The sequence below is a fragment of the Cololabis saira genome, chromosome 19, assembly GCF_033807715.1.
Source record: "Cololabis saira isolate AMF1-May2022 chromosome 19, fColSai1.1, whole genome shotgun sequence".
NCBI classification, from domain to species: domain Eukaryota; kingdom Metazoa; phylum Chordata; class Actinopteri; order Beloniformes; family Belonidae; genus Cololabis; species Cololabis saira.
The window spans coordinates 27,629,036-27,646,822 of NC_084605.1; the positions used below are offsets into that span (position 1 = coordinate 27,629,036).

Below are 17,787 nucleotides of genomic sequence, written 5' to 3' on the forward strand. Positions count from 1 at the left end.
GAGCACGACTCTTTCAAAAGATGTCAAAACATTTGACAACTTCATAAAGCCTGTGCAGCAGTTAGGTCAGGAAGAAAGCATGAGCCATTGCATTTAAAGCCACACAAGCATTTATTACTGCACAAAATTCCTCAAAAATAAAAAAAATAGCAGGAAATACCTCATTTTTACTTCACAATTATGATTAAAGAAGCTGTTTGGCACTTTTGGAATTATGTCGATACCAGTTTGGTGCTGATCCTTGATAACTGGACTCAGACCAACGACTCATGCGCCACCTGTTCTCCCACTGAAGACTAAAAAAACAAGGAGTTGCAAGGCAGTATTGCAAAATTTCCTGTGCTACCTTTTAGAGTAATCAAGAAGAAATTGGATGCTGTTTGTAAAAGTTGCATGGTATCAGATGGGGAAAAGATGTAAATATGTGATTTAGACCAACTCTTAGTTTAATACCACTTCTGCCTGTATAATAAATATATAACCATTAGTCTTTACATTGATCCCCCTGATAGCCAAAGGCATGCAGTTATCCTCTCGTTAGTCCTATTTCCATCAATAGTTTTTGATGCATTTTAGAAAAAGTTGATGGAAAAGTCAACCTTTCCAGGGCCTAACCCAGCAACATGGCCCACCTGAGTGAATTTTGGATGGCGTTGAATCTACTGTGTGCAGAAATCACACATGCAAGCACCCCAAGGGGAAACTATGCCAGGTCCTGTGGACGTACAGCCCAAGAACCACACCAACTGTTGACATTCAGGCGAATACATTCACGATTAAGACTTAAACTCTCTCTTGTCACTCTTCCACCACTTTCCATGTGCACCTTCAGTCCAAGCAATCTGGTTTTGTCATGAAGATTCTTTTTTTTTTCCCTCCCTCCAAAATGGTCTGAAAGACGCCGGCTGTGACGGCATATCTGTCTGAGCTAAAGCCCCTCAGAAACAGAAACAAACTCCAAACACCCCGTCTCATCGCTATTGAAGTGTTTGCAGAGCCAAACCCACGAGGACACAGACAGAAACATTCACACACACACATACTTTTAGAAGGTGTGGACATTTCCCGGATTAAATCAAATGCTAAAACACACTCTGTCATCTTGCACACACCCATGAGAAGCCTGGTTACTTTAAATCAGAAGAAACGTGATGTTTTCCGGGCCAAACGCCTCTCCCACGCTTTGTCTCTATTTTGAAGTCACTGTAAACAGTTTGTAGTGGACAGAGAAGGAGAAGGAGGGCGATGGTTTTTGGGAAAGAGTGAAGAGTATCAGGAAAATCCCGGAGATGTTGACATTGATGACAAGAAGCAGCCAGCAAGGTGGCTTGAAGGGGAGAAACGCACACAGTTTGGCAAAGTGCTTACAGGAAATAGTCGTGTTTGAGGAGTAAATATTGAATCAGCAAGAATCCATCTCTGGCATCACCTGACCTCTCTTTCTCTGTTCCACTCTCTCTGTGTGTACAGTAAACACAAACTTTGTACTCGGGTTCTGGAGCATCAACACAAATCTTTGGAAAACATGATATAACTGAAACTTCATCTGCACAAAAATAAGAAAGAGAAATGTGAAGCGAAGGATGGCGTTTAGTCCACGCCCTCCTGCGTGTAAGCTAAGGAGTTTGTGGTCACGTGTGGAAAGTGGGAACACGCTCCAGATTCATATTTGATATTCTAGTTGTTGGGTATGTCGGCCTCACTGTGATTGAAGATCCCCGTAGGGTCCCTTTTCTTCCCTCATTCACTCTCTCCCTGCGTTGCTCTTCCTCCACGATTTGCTCTTCAGCCCCACGTCCTGCTTTCAAAGAAAGAGTGATTACAGGGATGAAGATGGAGGTCTTGGATTTGACCTTAGGTATACTATGTCGCTTAATCCTTTTATCTGTGATCACTCATCAGTACCTCGGAGGTAACCTGTGGCACACATGCAAGTCTGTGTGAAAAAGTAAAAGGGAGCAAGGCCAAGACACTGATAACGCTTCGTCACTGAGCGGATGAACATGTTGTGACGCTACTATTGTCTGACATATCAATAACTGGCCTCTTGTGAAATAATAATACTATTGAGCAATAATAAGGCTGCTCATATCTAACATTCACCTGTCTAGCCCTTATTTAAGCAAATACATTTCAAAATGCTTGATTAGTGGTGTCTACAAAGGCTGATCCTTTTAAGGACATCCAGAGAATCACTGAGATGACGAATCATTTTAGTTTTTGATTGCCTCTGATTACACGGTTTATCTGTTTTAAATTTACTACAGTGCAAAAACAAGCAGCTAATCTAAAGGCTAAGTTGTTAGACATTCTGAAGCTTAGTCAAAATGTGTTACATGTGCTCCTACAAACTCCCCCCAAAAAAGAATAAAAAAAAACACAAAACAAAAACAACAAATTCATTAAAACCACTTGCTGTTTGCGTAAGTTGTTTTCATCAGATCCTATTTTGTCTGAGTTAGAGAACAAAGAAAACGTTTTATTAAAGTCCAAGCAAATGCGAACTAAGACCTGAGCTTTTATCTTGGCAGCAGCCGTGGCATTCCTTCACAATTCCAGAAATCGCGGAGCTTGGGTGCGACCTGAACTCCGACAAAGCTGTATTCAAACACCTCCATGACGGCTAAGCCACCACTCTGTTGTTGAGGTCTACCGGGGGACCCTGTGGTGCATGTTGTATCACTGTCACTGTCACTTTTCTTTTTTTGTTTTTTTGGCTAAAGGGCTCAGAATAATTAGGTTATAGCAGCGACGGTCATAAAAAATACAAATGCAATCATAGCTTCTGCAAAGCCCACATTGTTGGCCCACTTTTTGCAACTGGCATGACTATGTAAGTGCACGGACATCTGTTTGTTGCATGAGATCATATTAGAGAGACTAATCAAGGCATAATATACACCAGTCGTTTAGGAGGCTATTCTGAATGGGGGGCAACACCGTTCCACTAATCACATCCTTTCCGTCTGCCCAGCCTGAGCATACTTGCATAATGTCGCCGTGGAACGTAGAGAGAGAGAGAGAGAGAAAGAGAGGACCGTGATGATAAAAGGAGCTTATGAGCGGGTATATGCTTGAAAGAGTGCAAGTTTCAGGTACCTCTTAACACTAATAACAGGCTAAAAGCCGAACAGCTGTTCTCGTCCTGATGAAAAGAAAGAGCACGGCTGCAGAGTGAAAAAAGATCCGAGAGATGAAGGCGGGCGAGAAATGAAAGCATAATAGTGAAAAGTACAGGAGAATGAGAAAGGAAATGGAGCCAAACCACTTTCAGACCACAGCAGACCTGTGCATGTCACGTTCATGAGACAGCTGGCACTTTGCCTCTCACTTTTCAGAGACTCTGCAGCACATTTCCATACATATGTCCCTGGAAAGCAGGAGAATTAAAGTGGCTTACGATGAATAATAGCCACATGAAAAATGTGGTTTTCACAGAAATGAAGCCGTGTGTTCCTGAAGGGAGGGCGGCTCGTGAGACCAAAAAGGACAAAACATTTCTGTGTTATTTGAGAAATCAGGTTCATTCAGTTTTCTTTTAAAATACAGCATACATCACCGGTATAGCCTTTACTTTCAATAAACAAGCAAAACATGAACTTTACTACTTCTTGTGCTTCAATAAAAATGTTTGTTTGTGTGTGTGTGTGTGTGTGCATGCGTGCAGACCAAGTGAGTTCAGACACCTCAGGTCTGTAGCCCCTTTCACACAGAGATTCCGCAATATTGGTGTAAAGAAGTCCTGCCAAAACGCCGCCTTTGTTGGTTCACACAGAACCATACAACGCCGGCATAACGCCGCTCCCGTCTGTAAATTCACACAGCATGCCGGCGTTCCGCAATCAGAGGCGTGACGACAGCGTCAGCGTCTAGTGGCATGCCGGCATGCCGGCTGTGTCATTCACACAGACCCCGTTTCGGCTCTGTGACTACCTCCGCTGCCGGCTTATTGGTGGGGCCACTTGGCCCCCCCATTCCGCCTCCGTGACTTTCACACAGAACAGCGAGGCGGCTTAAAGGCGCAACGTTCCCGCCTCGAACTGGCTGTGTGAAAGGGGCTTGTGTTTCAGGCAGCAGATGCACAAAGAATGTATTATGCAGATGGGATTTATTTATGTAAGTTCTGAGTTCTGTTGATTTTAATATTGCAGTTGCTGATCGGTGATTTTAATCCCGTCTGGAGCATGTGTTTGTGTTTTTTTCCGCTTAGCGCCAGCGACAGTGACAGACCCAAATTTCTATTACGGATCCACATGGACATATGGTGTTGTGATTTGAAATTTTACACAAAACTTTTACATTTTCTTTCGATGCTCCTTGGGCCTTAAAAGTCAGATGAAGCAGAATATTCCGTGAGAAGAAAAAAATACAACAGCACAGACTTGTACCGCATTATACTTTGTAATCCTGTGTATGGTGGTGTACTTCTACTTGTATTTAACCTTTAGCCAGTCAGTGTGGAGACGCTAGTTAATAACTATGAAAACACTTAAAATCATGTCATACAACTATCCAACTACTCTCAACAGAGTCAGGGGTTTAACACAGACGTGGGTCATGAGTGTGCGTTGGTGAAATGAGATATAGATATCTTAGGGTTTTTTTTTTACAGAAACGCTGTAAAACAGCAGCATTTCTTTCCTTTACTACTCTGGTCTTCGAGTGGTTCAGCCTGTCCTTTCATTTTTCCGTCTGTAGGTCATTCTAACACAGCCGCTGCTCCTCTTCCCTCTGGCACATTGAGCCGGGGGAGGAGGGACCAAGTTTGAATGTTTAATTGTTGCTTTGCATACTTTTCTTTTGGATTTACATTCAAATCAGCAGACTTGCACTTTCTGCTTTAACACCAAAGATGCTATCAGTGTTCTCATGAATAATTCCAACCATAGCCTCGATAACTCTCAGTCTGCAAGGAGGAAAACAAAAAGAACAGAAACTTCTGATGTGATAATTCGTGTGAGGCTGGTGCCAAGAGATGATCTCTATGTTTGCTGAAAATAACAGCTCTATCTGCAGTGAAATATTTAATAGCGCCAATAACCTGCACACTTTATTTCAGTTAAAAATCTTTTCATAAAGACTGAGGGTAAGCATGAAAGGGTTTGCAGGTACAACGCCTGAGGTTAAATTACACAAAAGAACTTTGACAATGAATGAAAAGGGCCAAGGGTTTCATAGATTTAGATATCATGATACAATGCAGAACTTTAAAATTACTCAAATGTTGAATAAACAAATAGATAGAAAGAAAAGAAGGAAGCCAGGAAACATACCAGAAGGACACAGAGGGTCACAACAGCAGTAAACACGGCTCTCCACAAACGTCTGGAATGCTAATGATTAATTAAACGCTACACAATTCATTTCGCATTAGCTGGCGTATGGTAGACTTAGTCCTATAGTGTGCTAATACTGTCACAAGGGCATTATCTTTCCCCTCAGAGGAGGTTATGTGTTAATGCTAGTAGACAGGCTTGAGGTTAAGTATGGCCAGGGGCCCCTTAGAAAGGTGCCAAGAGAGACCTGGTGGCCCCATAAGCTCCGGCCCTGCAGAGCTCTCTTTGCCCCTTTGCGCAACACAGCTACCCATTGTGCTTGGCTAAAAAAGCGCATTAGCCACTGAGAAAAGGACTTTCCTTCTGAAAAAACCCTTGGACAACAAGCAAAGCTCTGCTTGATAATTCAATCACTCCTCGAACTGTGCAGGGCAGATCCGCACAGCCTCTCACAACCCTTCCTCGGCACTCTCTTATCCCCCCGTCCTCGTCTCCTCCATTAGGTAACTGCCCTATATTTTCAGATGTCGTCATTCCTGCTGCTTATCAAACGACAATAGAGGAGTGATGCCTGTGAGAGAGCCATTGACATTTGAATGTATCCAGCAGTGTGAATTGTGACTTTGTGCAATGGATGCTGTTAAAAGGGCATAAGAAGAAAAAGCTGTATGCATGTATCTATGCATGCATGCGTGTGTGTGTGTGCATGTGTAGGAAGAGGAAGAAAGCAAAGGAGGTCAGTGAAGTAGTATGTTAAGGGAAAGAATAGGAGAATCACAGAGAAGGGGGAAAAAATGAAGAGTTATCGCTTTACCCTTGTCGTGACTTCCTTAAGGGCCCTTTGAAGAGCGCACAAATAAAGCAACTTGCACTGGCACATCGGAGAGAGATTTAGATTATGCCAGTGTTTATCCAACACTGGCTGCTGGCGACAGCATGCTGGTTTTGAAGTCGTTATGGCCCAACTACCGCTTAAAGCACCGGCTGCTCAAAATATAACACCATCGCTGCAGAGAAGGGCATTCTCCTGTGTGTGAGCCTACAAGTGTGTATCTGCATGCCTGCGTGCCAGTCGCTGAATGTCTATGAGCGATAGCATGTCATTGTATTTCCATTAGAGTGTGGGTGCGATGCGTCCTGCATGTTATGGTCTTTGTGTGTCTGTGTGTAGTTCTCTGAAAATGGAGCCATCCATCGGATTATGGGTAGACAGCTCTTTGAGAAGGAGGGCCTGTATTTGCATAAGCGGCCATGGAAAGGAGAAACCTGCAGAAAGAAAGACAAAATGACAGAGCAAGCTAAGAAAAAAAAAGAGGGAGAGAAACAGAAAGAAAGGCTGCCTGGGGGGAGTGGACCACACTTGCCAAGCCACTCAGGGATGAATCCTGTGGTTAGGATAGAGTATTGTGGGCAGGGATTTGGCCTAGGGTCTACTCAAGGCCAATGGAAAATAATAGGTTGCAAATAAATAGGTGGCATGGTAATAAGAGCTTTGCCGAGTCCCAATGTGGAGAAAGGGGAAGGACAGTGCAAGGAGAGGATAACAGAGAAGGGCGGGGAGATGCGAGGAATGAGGGGACTAGTAGGTATGACAGAAGAAAGATGAATGCAGAAACATTTTGATAGAAGGAGGGAAGAAAAATAAGGCTTAAAAACAATGAGGCAAAGATGGGACAGAAGTAGATACAAAAACACGATTAAATCTACACTGAATGCTAGCAGTGCTACGTCCATCACTTTGTCTCCCTCACATCGTTTACATTATCCAAGGCCTTACTCACTCTGTGTTCTCAAATTCTTCCCTAGTAAAACTAGATATCAACATTGTTCACTGCCGTGTTACAGTTTAATAGACTTAGAGCCTTAATAAAATCAGAGGGAAACTCTCAGTGAGGGCAGAAGACGCACATGCACACTCATACTACCAACATCTCATACTAGTTTACTGCACCTCTCAGCCAGATCTGATCTGAGGTCCAAAGGTGTTGTTTGTAGCAACACAGGACTGTATTCCTCTGTAGGTTAGACTGAAATAGGTTAGTGAATGAATATTCACCCTCGCTGGGGTATGTCACTGCATCTTAGCTCTGTATACATCATATTTCTGTTTAAAATCTCATTGACGGTTGGGATAGGCTCCAGCCTCCTCATGACCCTTAACGGGATAAAGAGCAAATGGATGAATGGCCGGACCTCGCTCAACCAATTTCTGTTTACATTCTGCAAGCATGTAATTCATTTTCATCATCATACCTGACACCTGTACAGGACTTTAACTGCCAACACTGATTTTGGTAGTTTTTATCAGCAACAACAAGTGAAACTGAAAAGATGAATGGCTTCAACAAACATACCAGACTCCCCTTATAAATCTTGACATTATAAGTTTCTTTGCCAAATGTTGCAGATAAACAGTTTTTAAAATTATTTTTAAGTCTTTTAACTAATCTATTCTTTGGTATTACTCTTGAACCTGATTCTGGCAGTTTAAGCCGGTGATTATCATTAAAGATTCACATTCACTGTTGGCTATCAGACCGTTCAGTTGCCTGCTATTGTAGTACGGTTGATCCTGATGCAGCTGCATCAACTCATCCTGTACAGTATATCGAGAAAGTCTATTAAAACAAAAATGGAATTAGACACTGTGACCTTTTAAGTGTAATAATTTGCTTGAAGTCCCATCCTCCAATTAGCCGTTAGCTTGGAGGACGTGGGAGCACTGATTAATCAGTCATTTGTTTGCAGAGAAACAATCCTGTTCATTCAATCTCGTGCGGTCGTTGCTTAGCGCCTTGTTCAAAGCTGAGCTTAACTGAACTGTGAAGTGAATGAATTATTTCAGAAAGCATGGCAGCGCTATCAGCCCAATAGTGGGAACAGGAAAGATCTTTTTGCAAACAAATTAAGGTCAGGATCTACTAGCACGTTCAAACCTCGAAGAAAGAAAGCACCCACGAACAGCTTGGGGAACATGACAAAGTGTCCAAAAATGTGTATCTGGCCTCTAAAATCCCTTAATCCCTATAAACTCGTGGATCTGTGTGGTGGGGAGAAATCAACCTGATCCACAGAGGTCCCGCACCACAACCTGCCACCAAGGTCCTGGAGCCAGATATCTTGTGATTCCCTTAGAGCGCACGTGTTTATCCCCTGAGATGCAAGAGATGTTTCGCAACATTAAGAAATGGGTTTTAATCTTCTGGTTAAATTATCTATTTCCATACCTAAAGCTGTAGTGAAAGTAGGTACTCTATATATGCATAGCTGCACAAAGGTAGAGAGGTACTAATGCTCCTAACTGATAGAAGTCAAAATGTTTTGCACAATAGTTCCTGGTAAAACAAGACTTTCACAGAAAAATATACATTTTTGACAAAAAATACATATGCAAATAAACGTATTTAAATCTACAAAACTGTAAACTGGTTTAATTCCAACAACAAAACCCAAACGCACAAAGGATCTCAGAGTAATATCGGTGGCAACGGCTTCTTTGAACATTTAAGAATAGAAAGGACCTTGTGCTAATTTTTCAGCCTGCAAATGCTAAGCAGTTAATTAACAAGGTCATTAAGTTGCTGGCGAATGAGGGCTGCGCTGCCATTCTAGATATGCATTACACACCGCGTTTAATAAGTCTGTGTCCTCACAGTAATATCGGCACCCCTCAAATGACTTTCCAATAATGACAACCAGTTCCCCAGAGGAGCTGTCAGTCTGAGTGTGTGTGTGCTTGTGTGTGTCTGTCTTTCTGAAGTAGATATGGGATTGGCACCTGGTAACCTGATAGTAAAGGTACTTCACTCAATAGGACACACATACACACGTGCGATTGCACTACACAAGTGCTTCTCACTTTCTTTATGCTCCTATCTACCACACATGCCTCATGAATGTGAAGTATGTGCGCTCCTGCCACCCATGGAGTCAACTGACATGCCTTGAATGCTCCAGACCACCGAGGCAGAGAGGAACCACCTGTCTGTCCAGAAACCAGCTCACAAGACACTCACACGGCCTCTCAGAAACACACTCTGCTTAACATTACCATATCCATATTTACCCGTGGTCAGTACATCCCCACCACAGGCTGCTTAATGGGACAGATGACACATACACACAAACACAGCCTTCCTTGAGGTCTGAAAATACCATATTTCTCTTACTGACCCAAAAGTACATTCATAAATGCCATTTTAGCCCTTAATAAGTCAAAGGAGATGGCGCTCGTGTGGTAGCTGCCATAGGAAACGCTTCTGTAGCAAGCAATTACTGTGGCTGCGGAAAACAAGAGGGCTCTGTGGGGAAAAGCCAATTAGTCCTTCGTGGCAGCAGGTAGCAAGCTGGCTCCATTTATTATGATCCCTCATAACACTCTGGTAATATATTAGCAAAGTGTTAGACCTGGTGACAGACAGCAGAAAGCTTTATGATAATAACTAATAATCAAGAAACTGGGTGTTATTGGCAGACAATCCCATATTCCCACATGCAAGAGGTGTGAGGTATTTAAGTGGGAGCGCAAATTAAAGTGTGTGTTTGTGTGTGTACACTGGAGTATGCAGGTAATAAGAACGTTTGGATATCTGGCTTCAGTCATGGCAGCAGTGTGCACATTTGTTGGTGCGGGATTGCAATCAATCCATAGTAATAATATTCAGATAATCAACAAAGCTGCAACTTGCAATGATCTGGAAATCTCAGACTTACCATTTATTAGTCAAAGCATTAAACATCATAAATGTTTCAAAAGCATTAATATTAGCACAACTCTGACAGCCTAGTGGGAATTCCTTAAAGTAGCTAAAATTTCACTTTTTCCATGTGACCGTACACCCATATGGAACAACCCAGATATCCTGAAAAATGATAAAAAGATGGTAAACTTTGCTCAATGGAGAGATCAAGGAATACGGTATCTACAGCATGTAATTATAGGCGGACAGTTTGTACCTTTTAATACACTTATTGTTCAATATGGAATTAGCAGTAAAACATTTTTAGATTACCAACAACTTAAAGCCATAATAAATAAACATATAAACTTAACCAATCAGACCTACAACTTCCCGCCAGGATAATAGAATTATTGTACCTAAGCACTCTAAAGTTGTTATTAAAACTTTACAGGTTAGTGTCTGAAATAGATAATTCAGTCTCTCTTCCGATTTCAAAATGGGACGCGGATCTCTCTCTTAACACCGACCAGATTTCTTGGTCACAAATATGTTTAAATACTTTCACTATGACTAAGAACCCAAACTTACAACTTATACAGTACAAAGTTCTTCATAGAATACATTATACAGGACAAAGGATGTTCCAGATGGGCTTTGTCACCTCTAACATCTGCTCACAGTGCACAGAGAACACCCCTGATAATTATATGCATGCTTTATGGTTTTGTACACCGGTACAGAGGTTCTGGACGGAGATTTGTGAGGATTTATCCACATGGATCAAGTACAGAATTCCAGTGTGCCCCACGATATGTATATTAGGACACCTGGGAGATATTCAAATGGAACCTAACTGGACACACCGGGTTCTCACTGCCTTATGTATATCGCAAAGAAAACCATTCTAGTTTTCAGACATATACATATACACACACACACATAGCCACACATACACATACACACACAGCCACACAGACATATACATACACACACACACACACACACACACACACACACACACACACACACACACACACACACACACACACACACATATACACACACACACAGACATATACACACACACACACACACACACACACACACACACACACACACACACACACACACACACACACACACACACACACATAGACATATACACTGGCTTGTTCACCTGCATGCTTGCTCTGTAGTTTTTGGGGTTAGTTAGTCGCGGTAATCTAGCTCAGACTGTGATTAGATCTCGAGATTTGGGTCGATTGCTGCTCGTGTTTTGGTCGGCTCCGTGTCGGTTTCGTGTTTCGTTTGTGGTTTTTGTTGCAGATTTCCAGTGCTCGACGTGTGCCTCCGTGTGTTCTTGCTTCCTGGTTTAGCAGTGGATGTCACCCCCCCCCCCCCCCCCCAAAAAAAAAACAAAAACAAAAACAAAAAACTCACTGTGTTTGTTTGTGTATATATATGTATGTGTATGCATATACAGTATATATATATATATATATATATATATTAAATATAGTAACAATGCACATATATATGCCTTAGGTTTTTACCAGCATGGTATCAACCATTAATATGTGTGCAGACAAGGTAAAAAAACAAAAAAAACAAAACAAAGCTGCAACTAGTGAATTTTGCATTGACTAACTAACGTGCTCCTGCGATCTAACCCTGACGATTTTAAGATTAAGATTTTTCCTCGGCCCAAATAATTGGTCTGTAGCGGTTTACTAAAAGAGAATGAGGCACAGGAGTTGGACAGCTCAGAGACAACATGAGTGAGCCAAAGACAGACACAAGAAAAAGTCAATAAGACAAGATTTCAATGGTGATTAAGTCTATATTAAACAAAATGGCAAGACTTTTTACTCTAAATCAGTGGTTCTCAACTGAGCCCCCACCATCACCCCTTAATCACAAGCCGTCGCCCAAATTGAGGAAAATTTTCAACTTCTCAAATTTACTAATGAAAAGATGGTGCAGTTTAATTCTTTGTACAGAATTGGCCGTGCTTTTATGCACAAACATAAAATAAAAAAGTGCAACAATTGAGAAGTACTTCTAAAAAGACTAAAAAATATGTAGCTTTAGCTTTAGCTGAAGCCAAGGTCTGTGACCCACTGAAGACTGGGCCCCAACCCACCAGGTGAGAATCACTGCTCTAAATTATTAACCATTTCATGAGACTTAAATGTTTTATCTAAACAACTCAAAACAAAACAAGAGAGGATAAGTTATGTTTGTGTCTCTATGAATTTCACAGATGTGCAATTCAAATTTTACCTTAAAAAAAAAACATTTTTGACATAAAAGTTGAGGTGCAGGAATATTACGGCAAAATCAAGTCACATGGACGCACTTCCGAGGAAAACATTCAACCGGTGAACATCACAATAAAACTTCCCCCGCTGGTTTCTTTCACAGAGCAATTATTTTTGTGTTTTGAAATGATATGGTTAGATTAAAAAAAAGAATGGCACAAATGCATCTGCAGCTCAGATGACAAGTCTACACATGGAAAGAACAAATAAATAAATCAAGACATAAAAGGTTACCAACAGGTGCTCGGGATGTTTTCTCAAGACCTCTAAAATCAAAATCACCACTTTCTGCTACCGAAACCACAGAAAGATGTGAAGCTGAGATTAATTTGCAAAACCATCTTCCTGTACAGGAAACGAGGAATCAAAAGGAAAGCAATATTAATCAAAATGTCCATCCAGGCCTACATTTATGTGCATTAACTGGTCAAACCAGGACACAGCTCAGCCCTCTTGTCTAATATTTAATAAATCCTTCCACATTCATGATCCAAACAAACTGTGTGTCCCTGGCTTTCTGCACTTTGTGCGTAAATGTGAGTGGAAAAAGAATAAAGTGACAAAAAGAAGGAAAAAGGAGGAATCGTCTGCCACGGAGGGGAGTGAAGGCGGTGTGTTAGTGTCTGTGTTTCTGTGTTTCTGTGTGTGTGTGTGTGTGTGTGTGTGTGTGTGTGTGTGTGTGTGTGTGTGTGTGTGTGTGTGTGTGTGTGTGTGTGTGTGTGTGTGTGTGTGTGTGTGTGTGTGTGTGTGTGCAGTTAGCACATGTGTGAATTATGCCCCCAGTTATCTGCATGTGAGGAGGAGCAGGAGTGAGAGAAATTGAGCCAGCATGAAGGGCAAAGATTGTGTTTATATTGTGCGTGTGTTCAAGTGAGAGCGTGCACTCGTGCGTGCAAGGAATCTGCGGTGTCCCTGGCTCTCCAGTGTTTACAGACAGGAAATGTCGGTCCAGGAAAAAGGCAAGAAACCTCACCACCCCATAAGGCAGCAACTCTGGTGGATAGGCACATCTATATGAACACACAGCATCCTTTCATTTCCGGAGGCAGGACATGCGCCTTCCAATCGGAAGACCGCCGCTTCGATCTCCAGCCCCTCCATGTGTCAGAGTGTCCTTCGGCAGAACACTGAAGCGCCCCATTAACCCCTAATGTGCTCATCAGTGTGTGATTGCATTTAAAAAAAAATGTCTGCACCTATGAAGAGCAAATCCATAATAAAAAGCTGTGTTTAGGTTTTGTGGAAACTAAATAAAGTTGAAAAGTGGAATATGATTTGACAATGTTAAAAAAAATAGGGGTGTGACAGGAGTTCCAGCGCTTGTCAGGGAGGCGGGGTATTTGCTATTGGGGGAAGTGGGAGTGACTGCTTTGGGCACCAACTGTTCTTTACTTCCCTCTGCACCGATTGCCAATGCAAGCTCCAGCAGATAGAAAGTCAATACGGTGACCCCCCCTGAACCTGTGAGAGAGGGGCCATGCTCTGCCAGACTTGTCCACGCTAGTGCACACAAACCAACTGTGCGTCTGCAACTCCATCTGCCCTCCCTTTTGTTCATGTTCCGTCCGCCGCCATTTTTGACGCCCCTTACATCTGCGGTGAGGTTCAAGGATATATATTATATGATATAATTGTACTGAAATGATTTAATCAGTACTGATGCACACATTTATGTGGAACCATATTTAAAAACAACAGGGCTCAACCCATTCAACAGCACATGAAGAAGATGTAAAATTATTCCATAATATTGTGGTTATAAACCAGTAAGAAAGCAGTGCAAAAGCAACCCAGCGCAGTCAATATCTTCAAGGCAGACATCTCCTTTCTCTATTTCCTAAGATATTAATACATTTTTATGGCTCTTTTTGGTCAAAATACCATATGAATATACTATACCAGTGTTTTTCACATTTTGCAGCTGCAGTGTGAGTGAGTGCCTCTAAAGTTAACAACTAAAAGCACCACACACACACACACACACACACACACACACACACACACACACACACACACACACACACACACACACACACACACACACACATACACACACACACACACACCCCTACACACACACACACACACACACACACACACACACACACACCCCTACACACACACACCTGTCAGGTATCTCATGAAGCACCAGGGAGATTTAGTGCGTGTAATCACACGTATTATGTGCAACACAAACCTGCCAGCCTAATGCAGGGAACTGAAGTAAAACACCCACAAGGAAGTGTGAATTATTTGTTTGTCAAACATCATGTCTGGTTTCCTCATGGTTGGGGAATTTTTGATGTGTTTGCGCCACAAAAATCCAAGAGCAGACATTTTCACATAGCACAGATAAAGTGCCTGAGCAAAAGCAGAATTGTACATAAAAAAGTAAATATGAGTGTATACACACAGAGTTTTGAGGTGGAGCAGAGTCTATCCACACACGAGCAAGGGCCTCAGCGATATTATACACTCCACAAAAACAAAATGACGTCACTAGTGTAGTTAAAGACAGTAATTTAGTGCCCTACAGTAATTCTCTAGCTTTTCACAAACGGTATAAAAGTGGCTATGATTACTGACATGCCAAAATTATGCTCCTCAAATGAGCAATCCCTGTCCTTCCAGTTATCTTTCCCTTTTTTAATGTCTTGTCTTCCTTGTGATCTCTGCTTATGTTTCTGGATGTGTATGTGTGTATGGTATGTGTGTATGTGTGTATGTGTGTATGTGTGTATGTGTGTATGTGTGTATGTGTGTATGTGTGTAAATTAAGGACAGCGCTGGAAGCAGCATGGTTCTGTTTACTGACACACATGTATTTTAAAGAGGAATGATTTAAACAGGATGAGATGAAAGTGTTCATTTACAAGCAGGCTCCCTGGCATATGCATTTGTGTACACGCACGCACGCACTGAGGGCGAGCTGTATGGAGAACTGGATGCCATAGTCACACAGGTAAATCAGGACACACACAAAAGGAAAGCAAGTCTTCCCAAAATCTCCTGTCACTCTCAAAACAACCCGCAGCTTCGTGCACAAGTCCCACAGACAGCTGAAACCCACCGGAGAGAAAGGCGAGCAGGAGAAACACTGAAGTTTACTTACTGGCTGGAGAGGGGGTGCTGTAGCCACTGATGGACAGTCCTGGCAGGGCTGGAGGCGACAAGCTCCCCAACATGTGGGGGAAGAAGTAGGGGTAGGTGGGTACGGGGAAGCCGTTTAAGTGGCTGCCCGGTACCGGGTGGCCCTTCCCAGCCATGATGGCTCAGTCCACCTCCAATCACAATCAGCACTCACCAAAAAAAAAAAAGAAAAGAAAAGAAAGATGTGACAGAGCCAAAAAAAGAGGTCCTTGAATCCTGTAATGATTTAATCCCCCATAGGGATGATGGTTGAGTAGATATTCCAAGAGACTGCCAGGAAAAATGTGGCTTAAAAACAAAAAGAAAAAGGGAAAAAAAAAGATAAAACAAATCTCCAGGAAACTGTTGTTGTAGATGTTCCAGGGCAAAAATCCTTTTGGTTCAGTAAACGTATGTGTTGAAGGTCAGGTTACTAAGAACAACAAAAAGACCCAAAAAAAAAGGTGCACGGTTGAAGTATAAAAGCAAACTACAGGGTCCTTTATCCCTCCTTTCTCTGGTATTGTTAAACAAGTTCAAAGGCCTTATTTGCAAGAGGCGTTGGAGGTAAAGAAGAGTAACACAGCCCTTCCTTATCTTGGCGAAGGAGGGGGAGAGAGAGGCAGGAGGCAAGTTGAGTCATGAAGATGAGACTTTGATGGCAGAAGTCAGGAGCAGCGATAGCGGCGTTGGGGGGGGTGCTAGTGGCGGGGATGCTTTCACGGGCGTGCACATTCACTCCTCCACTGTAGAGCAATCCAAGGGAATGTACAGATCACATGTTGCCAAGAGGGTTGCTCTCCTTGACGGGCCCCCTTTCTGTGGTTACAAAGCCTCTGCCTGAGAAAAAACTGCAAACACACACACACACAGAGGAGAGAGAGGGAGAGAGATCATTTAGTGCTTAAGTGACAAGGTAAAGAGATCACTTCCCTTTGTACTTAAGTGCCTGAGCAAAAGTGTTCTTTTCTTTTGAAGCTAATTAGCGGTAATGTCTCATCTGAAATGTTACAAAAACACCCCATCCGCCTTAATTATCTAATGGAGTGTTAAAATTGCAAGGAGAGCAGTGGGTGTGTGATGTCTTCTCACAGCTCCGTGTGCTCATTAACAGTGACAGAGTACAAATACTGTGGGAGGCGAGCCAAAACATAAATGAAGAGAGCAACACAAAGGAAAACTTTGCTAATTATACCAGTTGCAGCAGGCAGAGGTGAGGCCCAAGGTGCCATCCTGGGAACCTCTGGAGACGTTCGCTGCAGCGCTTTACTTACAAATTAAGGGCAAGTCGTGAGCAAACAGACCAGTAATCACCACAGAGAGCATGAACTGACACGAGGGCACAACTATACGCTCAAGAAACACAATTACCATAAAACACGTATTAGCGTCACAATTTTAACTACCGTTCCTTCAAAACAGTGTGTCATAACATGCTTTAATGACCTTATTATGAGTAGTAGATGTAATGCGCAGCAGTAACACTAAGAATCACTGAAACACATGCAGAGATCTGACTGAAGAAGCAGAAGGAATGTGTCTTTGCATGAGCAATGTTGCTCAGGAATGTGGCACTCTTGCATGAATGACGGCAGGGCATCACGGATGAACTCCTGCAAAGCAGAAGGGGTCAGCCCGAGACGCGTTTGTGCGCCTGTTTCCACTTGTTTTATGCATGGAAAGCATCTGAGGGTGACAAGGAAGAGCGATGCACTGGATCTGATGTACGGAAAAGCTCTGAACATTGGCCCATCTCAAATATTTATTCCCACATTTGAGGATTTATCTGCGGTGACACAGATCATCATCACGTTGCACTGCTCATTTTGTGTCTCACCCTTTGCACATGTAGCTTATCGACCAATTCTCTAACTTTCCTGTATTGTGCAGGAGTGTGAACTCATACAGAAGGGTGTTTTTACATGTTCTGGATTATGGGTTTGCATATGTTTACAGTTAAGGAAGTCAGATGGCATTCATCTAACAGTCTTGGCTTTTCACTTTCCTCCATATTTAAATGTACTCATTGTTAAAGTGCACTAAGCTCACCCTGTCGCATTGTGATGTTGTTTGCAGGAGTCGGGGGACGTGGGCTGAGGAGAGGGACATGTATTAATTTGAAAGCTTTTACAGGGTATTTTAAAACCCACGGGAGTCGGTTATAGTTTTATGTGTTTCTCAAGCCCCTCTCTTTCCTTTAAGTGCCCTTGAAGATATTATTTCTGATTCCACGATGCAGGCACAACTATCATAAAAGACTCCTCGCTGCATATGCGTGTTGAAAAAGGTGCTGTCAAAAGCACACGCTGAAGTGATCCAAAGCCAGATATATTTTCATGCTTCACGTGGAGGCTACAGGCGCTGCGCCGTGAGTCTTTG

At 42.5% G+C, this 17,787-nt stretch overlaps 1 protein-coding gene across 2 annotated transcripts in view; it reads right to left on the bottom strand.

Annotated features, from left to right (window-relative positions):
- Nucleotides 1-17,787, bottom strand: part of raraa (retinoic acid receptor, alpha a) — a 157,401-nt gene that overhangs the window by 68,916 nt on the left and 70,698 nt on the right. For both annotated transcript variants that reach the window (XM_061708848.1, XM_061708847.1), the window contains one exon: nucleotides 15,392-16,259. In XM_061708848.1, the coding sequence (XP_061564832.1) occupies nucleotides 15,392-15,545 (154 nt within the window). In that variant the 5' untranslated portion in view covers nucleotides 15,546-16,259. The remainder of the gene's footprint in view (nucleotides 1-15,391; nucleotides 16,260-17,787) is intronic.